The sequence below is a fragment of the Triticum aestivum genome, chromosome 4A, assembly GCF_018294505.1.
Source record: "Triticum aestivum cultivar Chinese Spring chromosome 4A, IWGSC CS RefSeq v2.1, whole genome shotgun sequence".
Lineage (NCBI taxonomy): Eukaryota > Viridiplantae > Streptophyta > Magnoliopsida > Poales > Poaceae > Triticum > Triticum aestivum.
Window position 1 is genome coordinate 73424002 of NC_057803.1, and position 8127 is coordinate 73432128.

The 8127-nt window shown below is 42.8% G+C and overlaps 1 protein-coding gene across 1 annotated transcript; it reads left to right on the forward strand.

The window, feature by feature from the left end:
* The first annotated feature begins 228 nt into the window (after positions 1 to 228).
* LOC123085220 (65-kDa microtubule-associated protein 7) lies at positions 229 to 5815 on the forward strand. The gene is made up of 12 exons (XM_044506843.1): positions 229 to 741; positions 1904 to 2107; positions 2885 to 3145; positions 3403 to 3618; positions 3704 to 3859; positions 3940 to 4099; positions 4196 to 4347; positions 4459 to 4546; positions 4715 to 4788; positions 4868 to 4942; positions 5026 to 5376; positions 5475 to 5815. The coding sequence occupies exons 1-11, from the start codon at positions 643 to 645 to the stop codon at positions 5374 to 5376; spliced, it is 1836 nt and encodes a 611-aa protein (XP_044362778.1). The 5' UTR covers positions 229 to 642; the 3' UTR covers positions 5475 to 5815.
* Positions 5816 to 8127: the final 2312 nt, after the last annotated feature.

Sequence of the window (8127 nt, forward strand, 5' to 3'; positions counted from 1 at the left end):
AGCAGAACACACATGAAAAATACATACAGCAGTAAAAAGAACCTGGATACATACGACGCCAAAAGCTCAGATTTTGTCGCCGCATTTCACCGACAAAACCCTCTCGGAAACGAACAGAGAGAAGAGTTCAAAACTGCTGATCAGACCGGATCGAGAAAACAGCTGTAGTTTTTCTGTCCGTTGCATCAGTTCCCAGTTCGCTCGCAACTCCTCGCATCGCATGCACGCGCGCCCCTGCGCTTCTCGCGTTTCACGGGCAACTCCCCTCCGCCCCGTCGTCGTCTTCTTCTCCAACCTCTCGCCCGCCTTATCACCACCTCGCTCTCTTTTCCCTTTTGTATGCGCTCTCACCAACTGCACTGGACTCAACTGAGATCCATATATAGCCCGGCAACCACCGCTGCCCCTCTCCTACAGCCGAGGGGTGCCGTGCCGTGCCGCGAGGAGAGAGAGGAAGGGAGGAAGGGTTGGTGGTTGCGGATACCGGGAGGCCGCCGGGCATTGGGCTTGGAATTCTCGGTCCTTTCGCCAGGACAGCAGGACCAAGGAGGCGAGAGGAGAGGACGACGGGTACAGTGAGAGGGCGCTGCCGGGGTGTCCCCTTCTCCTGCAGCCACTCCCTCCTTCTTCTGGAGAGAGGAGATGGGCGAGACGGCCATGGGCGGGTACGGGCTGGACAAGCCGCCGCGCTGCAGCATCAGCTTCGACACGCCGTGCGGCGCCCTGCTGCGCGAGCTCGAGGTGCGTCCCTCCCCCACAAACCAAATGCGGTCTCTGTCTGCGGCATCCGTTGCTCGATTTACTGCTTGTTCTCTGCTTTTTCATGCGGATTTGGGAGGTTTGGAAGAAGCCGGTTTCTTGATTTACTCGCTCGTCCCAATCATGTTGCCAGTTTTGTGATAGTTATAAGGAGCAGTGAAATTTTGTACTGGTATGTTGCTGGTTGCAGATTTTGAGCCGTCTGGATTTGATTGATGCATTTAATTTGCCCGCGTTTTTTCAAAGATAAAGACGAGGACGTTGTTTCCCCAGGATTGTTCATAAAAAGTCCAATTGTTTTTCTGTTTTCTTCAGTCGCAAGCTTCTGGTATTCTCTCCCATAAAAGGTTGCGATTTTTAAAAGATATGTAGTGAGATTTTCAGAACAGCAGTGGGAATCTGTTGCTTCCGTTTATAGTTTCCTTTCAGCTTTAGGTGAAACTTTTCATTTACCGTCGGGTTTTCTGAATCTTGAGAGGTGAGGGAGACAGAGAGATCTACTTTTCCTTCCCACTTGAACTGTTTGAGGTGAAAGGGGCTTAAAAATAGCACTGCTTGAGTCCCAATGATTGAAGCCACTGTCTGCTGTAGCACCAGAAAGCAGAATAATTTTATGCTTGCTGCCTGCTGGTACAAATCTTATGTTATCTATCACTCGATATTCCTACAAGCATAACAGCAATAAGCATGCTTAGGTTGAAAATCGTAAATGGGGAGATTTTTTTTTACAACTATTATGGACTTCCTATGCAACCCTCTGATGTTAAAAGAAAAGTAAAATAATGCTGTGTTCCCAATTTATTAGGAGGCAGTATACGAAAAAAGGAAATCGAATAGGCCTGGAAGGTTAAAGGTCAAGCAATCAGGTTGCTTGTTCAACATCCAACAGAAGTCCTGCCAGAGTGCCAGTAGGGTCTTTTGGTTGCTTGTGGTGTTCTGTTCCATTCACTAAAACGTGGGGTGTAACACCAGATAAAATTTTGTTTATTTTGATTTTAATGATGTGGACGTTATTTGATTATCATAGATGCTATTAGGTACTGGCAGACACTTACTTTCTTATAAATATTACACACTCAGATTCTATTTTTGCATTGTTTCTGTTCCTCATGTTTGATTACCTGACACATGGCTTCTTTTTTAGCAAATATGGACGGAGATCGGGGAGCAGGAACAAGATAAAGATCGGATGTTCCAAGAACTCGAGGCGGAGTGTATGCGTGTGTATCGTCGGAAGGTCGACAGTGCTAATGCTGATAGAAGCCAGCTCCGCCAGTCAGTGATGGCCAAAGAAGCAGAGCTTAAAGCTTTAGTGGCTTCGATAGGTGAAAATACTACACAATTTAAGGTATATGCATATCCTGTTGTAATCTCTAATTTTTTCTCTTGCGCAAGGCCTCTAACCAATGGACCTTCTTGAATATGAACTCGTTTGTCATGTTATTCTAAGTGCTGATTTGTTTACAAAGACTTAGATATTGGTAGTTCATTGTGTACAAGAAGTGATGAAATCATTGTTGATGTCATGCTGCACCTTGTGCAGAATATATCGTATCCGGCAGTTGGCTGTCATTTTTAAGCTATTGATGATAAGATGTGACATTAACAACTAAGTCAGCATGTTGGTTTCTGGCCATATGATGGATGGAGATGGGCAATATTAGAAGAAAAGGAAAGGCAGTATAGAGATTGGTTATATTCTGTAATTCTGTACAAGGGTTAACCATCTATTTAGTCAAAGACCTAATGAGTTCGATGATTTCTTATTATTCAAGGCTACTTGGATTACTCATCTAGAATCACCATTTCCATGCAAGTCGACCTATGCAACACATGACGTGTTTGCCTAGTGATAGTACAATGTGCTTTCATGTAAATTCCTTCCGGTCACACTGGCAACTACCTACACAAAGTGATTGCTCTTGAAATGTTTAAGATACATTACTGAAGTGCTCCAAACAACGATGAAATACTATGATCTTGTGTATCATAAATATTATCTGTTTGTAATCATCAAGATTCATGTTTAGTGCTGCTGGAACTAAAACTCTTGCAGCTGACATCTTGTACAAGATGAAGAAATTGGTATAAGCCGCTGTTTAGTAATATGAATTCTCATTTTCAGGTGAATGAAAAGCATGCATCGTTGAAAGAACAACTTGCTGCAGTGACGCCTCTCTTGGATGATCTCAGGGCCATGAAAGAAGAAAGAATCAAACAGTTCTCAAATGTGCAATCGCAAATCGAGACGATAAATGCACAAATTTCTGATCACAATTGTCAGCATGATGATGGTTCGTCCAAACGTCTGACCAATGATCATGACTTGTCAACCAGAAGACTTGCTGATCTTCAAATGCAGCTACGCAATTTACAAAAAGAAAAGGTAATAATGACCTTGACTAAAATACTACTTATTTGTATATGCCGCTTCAATCCAGTCATCAGAATCAGATAGGTTTGACCGTTTGCGTAGAACCATCATAACCGATGTACGCTTCTCTACTGCTTCAACTAGAAACATTTGTTGCCAACACACTAATAGCAATAAGAATTATACAGTTGAAATGATAACTCATGCTATTTTTGTTAAATTCTTTTCTTGGCTGTGTTATATTAAATATTTTTTCCCTTTTTGTTCAGTCTGATCGCCTTCAGAAAGTATTTGTATATGTGGATGAAGTCCACTGCCTATGCGCTGTGCTTGGGATGGATTTTGCAAAGACAGTTAAGGATGTGCATCCAAGTTTGCATGGAACCAACTCAGATAATTCGACGAATATCAGTGATAGCACCCTTGAAGGTCTTACTCAGACTATCCTGAAGCTCAAAACAGAAAAGAGGACCAGAGTCTCGAAGGTGATTCCTCTTAGTGAAACTATGGCAGCGATTAGTTTTTGTCTCATCGCCTCTCTGACTACTTGTATTGTGTTGATGTGTTCAGTTGCAAGAAATTGTGGGGAAACTCCACAAGTTATGGAATCTGATGGAGTCAACAGAACAAGAGAGGAGACATTTCAGTGAAGTAGCCGCTGTTCTTGGATCTTCCGAGGAAGAGATCACTTCTCCCAGTGTCCTGTCATTAGAGACAATTCAGGAGGTTTGCCAACTTTCTATCAAGTTATTCACTTTTTTGTAACCTGCAATTCAAACTTATAGTTTTATGCTTTGGTTCTTCAGACAGAACAGGAAGTCGAAAGGCTAACTAAGCAAAAAGCGAGTAGAATGAAGGAGCTTGTTCTTAAGAGAAGGGTAGAGCTAGAAAATATCTGCAGAAATGCACATATGGAGCCTGATACAAGCACAGCACCAGAGAAGATCGTTGCTCTAATCGATTCTGGTATTTATCCCACTGATCCCTTTTCTCTTGCGCATACGGTCTGTAAAATGCCCCTGCTGAATATCTTGAACGATCCTAGAACCTTCTCACTTGCAGGTCTAGTGGATCCTTGCGAACTTCTCTCCAACATCGAAGCGCAAATTGCAAAAGCAAATGAGGAATCTTATACGAGGAAAGATATCATGGAGAGAGTAGACAAATGGCTATCGGCCTGTGATGAAGAGACTTGGCTTGAGGAATACAATCAGGTATGCTTTTATTCAATATATTCAGATACAAGTTTGGCTGACATCATACAGCGCAGCTCTGGTATGATTTAGTTAACGCCCTCCTTAATGTTTGCGTATGTCCTACTGCAGGATGATAACAGGTACAGTGCCGGCAGGGGTGCCCATTTGAATCTCAAGCGTGCAGAGAAAGCGAGGGTCCTCGTTCAAAAGATTCCAAGTGAGTCTCCCTTTCTTCAGTTGAATTGCACTGTAGTGATTTCCATATAATGTTTTTGAAGCAACTGAGCTCCATGATTCATAAGCACAATCTACCTCCTAGTTTTTTCAAAAAGATCCACGTCGCATTTGATATGTTATATGATCGGAAGCTACATCTATTCTGCAGCTATGATTGACAACTTGATAGACAAGACATTTGCCTGGGAGGATGAAAGCAATACACCATTTCTATATGACGGGGTAAGTCACTGAGCTAGCTCACCATGATTATCAGAAATCAAGCACACTAAATCTGACGCATTTGAATTTGCATCTGAAGGTTCGTCTGGTCGCCATTTTGGAAGAGCAGAAACTCAGAAGAGTACAGAAGGAGGAAGATAAGAAACGATACCGGGTATAAATTTCACGGCCTGTACTCTCTCTTGTAGTATAGAATTACAACAAAAGTCATCATTCTTGTTCATATTCCTACCACAGGACCAGAAGAAGCTGCAGAATCTATTGCTTAAAGAGAAGGAGCTGATCTTTGGGTCCAAGTCTGTTCCAAGGAAAACAAGCAGTTTTAACAGGAGGACGAGCGGGCATCATCCAAATGGAAACGGGGCTGGTTTCATGACTCCGATGCCCCGCCGGGTGTCGGCGGGCAGTGCCACTCCTGAGCTTTTGACACCGCGCTCGTACTCTGGCCGGTACAACAATTACTTCAAGGAGAACAGGAGGATGACGGCGGCACCACTCAACTTCTCTACGGCTTCCAAGGATGACAGCATGTCATCCTTCGCCTCCATTAGCGGCTCCGAGCCTGGTTCTCCATTGGTTTTGCACTGAGTATGATATCGCCCAACATTTTTGTTACAAGTGATTTCCAGGATCTGTTGCATGAACTTGTGCTGATCTTGGTCTGTAAACATGACATTTCTGATCAGGGAAGAAGACTTTCTTGGCGGGGAGGGTTGCGGTGAAGGCTACCGTCAAGATTGGGCAATTGTGTGCTAGCCATTGACCATGCTAATGTGTGACCAAGATTGGGACAGGATTTAGATAGGGTTGCTTGTAGATACATGACCTAGCACTTTTGTGGTGGTGTTTTAATTCCAGCTGCGAGTTTGATCGGTCTGTGGTTAGGGAACATGAGAAAGGTGTCAATGTATTTGTTTTGTGCTAATTGTTTTCTCTTTATAGTATTTCTAGTTGTGTATCATTGTTTTGGATGTGAAAGAAGAGATGGTCCATTTTTTCCCATATATCACATAAAGGTGTTGTATCCTGTATTCAGCCTACATTACAGGTTGAACCTGATGTATTCCACTTTATCTTTTGGAGCATGTATTATTGCCTCTAGGAATTAAACATCATCATTCAGACAGGCGCTTGCAGTGGCACGTCCAGCTGCTGAAAATATGATGTTGCAACATATGAAAACATGAATGCTATTCATGAAATTGTCTGGCCAACTGGCAAATGGTATGTAAACCTAAGGAACAAGGGGGACTGGGAGTACTCAATCTCCAAACATAGAACATTGCTCTGATTCTGAAGCAGCTACACAAGTTTTACTCACATGCTGATATACCGTGGGTTAACCTAGTCTGGCAAGCACATTATTATAATGATATTGCACCACAATCATGTAACAACAAGGGATCATTCTGGTGGAGAGACTGTATGAAGCTACTCTATTTGACATTTATAACAAGCTCACCACATGCATTGCCAGAAATGGTGATACCATTCTACTCTGGAAAGACAAATGGAGTGGCCAACCTATAATGGATAGATCCCCTGAGCTACACTCATTTGCAGATGATGATAACATCTCAATGCACAAGGCAAAAATATCAGACAATTACTATTCCATGTTTCAGCTACCTCGATCAAATGTTGCACATCAACAGTTCATACAAGTCAGCAACTCACTGGAACAAATCAGGAACAATCAGGACATGGACATATGTAAGTTCATATGGGGTGATTATGGATATAGCACCAAAAAAGTATACAAGGCAGTAATGAGTCCATCAAACCCCACCCCTCCACCATTTACCTGGATATGGAAATCATGCTGCCTACCAAGACACAAATTTTTCTGCTGGCTCATGCTTCATGACAGGGTCAATACCTGTGATCTATTAACCAGAAAAAACATGCAACTGGATTACACTCAGTGCTCACTATGCGAGGATTATACTCCCTCCGTCCCAAAATAAGTGGCTAGACTTTGTACTAAGAGACTGTTTGGATTCTGTTGGCCCTGTCAACCGCGGGCAGTCCAATTTATTGGCGACCGATTTCGCCGCCCGCATCTAGCCAAAACATTGGCGTGAAACTGAACTAGCAAAGCTAGGAAGGGCTGGACGCACCAATTATTTGGTGGCCATCCAAACTCCCTGGACGCACCAATTATTTAGTGGCCATCCAAACGCCCGCGCCGGACATGTCAACGCCAACTTTTTGGCAGGGTGTCTCAAGGTACCGATCCAAACAGCCTCTAAGTCTAATCACTTATTTTGGGGAGCAATTTGATAAAATGACACATTTTTTCTCGTACTTTGACTCAATAGCACACCTTTCTTTTTATTGGATTAAATAACACACCTTTGATTCATGGATAGATAAAATGCACAAACTAACTTTTTAGCTCAATTTTTAGGTCTGGGCCCGCACGTAATATTTTGTAGGACGATTTTGCCCTTCGGTCGGTTTGACCTGTTTACTGGTTTGATTGAATCTGGTCGCCTTCGATCTGTTTCATCGAAACAGAGACAGACCACGCAGCGAGACACAATAGCGCCGCCGCCTCGCTCTCTAGCAACCCTATTTTGGGGCGGAGGGAGTAATATGGAGGACCGTACACACTTATTCTTTGCTCATTCAGTCAAAGCTTCTGGTGGAGCATTGGGATTGAATGGAACACAGATGAAAATATTCACAATATGATCACTGATGCTAAACACAAGATACAACCTTGCATTTTTCATGGAGATATTAATTACTGGGTGCTGGAGCATATGGCGTCAAAGAAATGAAAAAATCTTCAAAGGAATTCAATGTTCAATAAACCACTGCAAGGAAGAATTCATTGACACCTTCCACTCTACAATGATGAGGGCTAAGCCCACCATCAAAGAAGGAATGAGATCATGGATAGATAGTGTATAAGTAGACTCATGTAATAATTACTAACACCCACTGACCCTGTGCAACCCCTCTATTGCACTTGTAACTGGACACTTTGGTTATACTTTAATGAAAATGACATGCAGTAGGGATTTTCCCTACTGTTTTCTGGTCAAAAAAACAATTTATGTTTCTCACCGAGTACTTATAAAATTCCAGAACGGATTTCATATGTTTCCAGCAGCTAGATACGTCGCTGCCAGTGCCTGTCTGAATGCCGGCTTAAAACAACTTACACACGTCTGATTTTACAGGTCTACAGAAAAAGGAAAGCTGAAGGAAGAATGTATCAGCGAGTCAAAAGTTTCTCACGAGTCACAACAAGATTCACCAGAAGATCTGCCGGTTTCGAGAAACCTGTCTTCATCCAAAATCTTCGAGGAAGTGGTAACTCGAACAAAA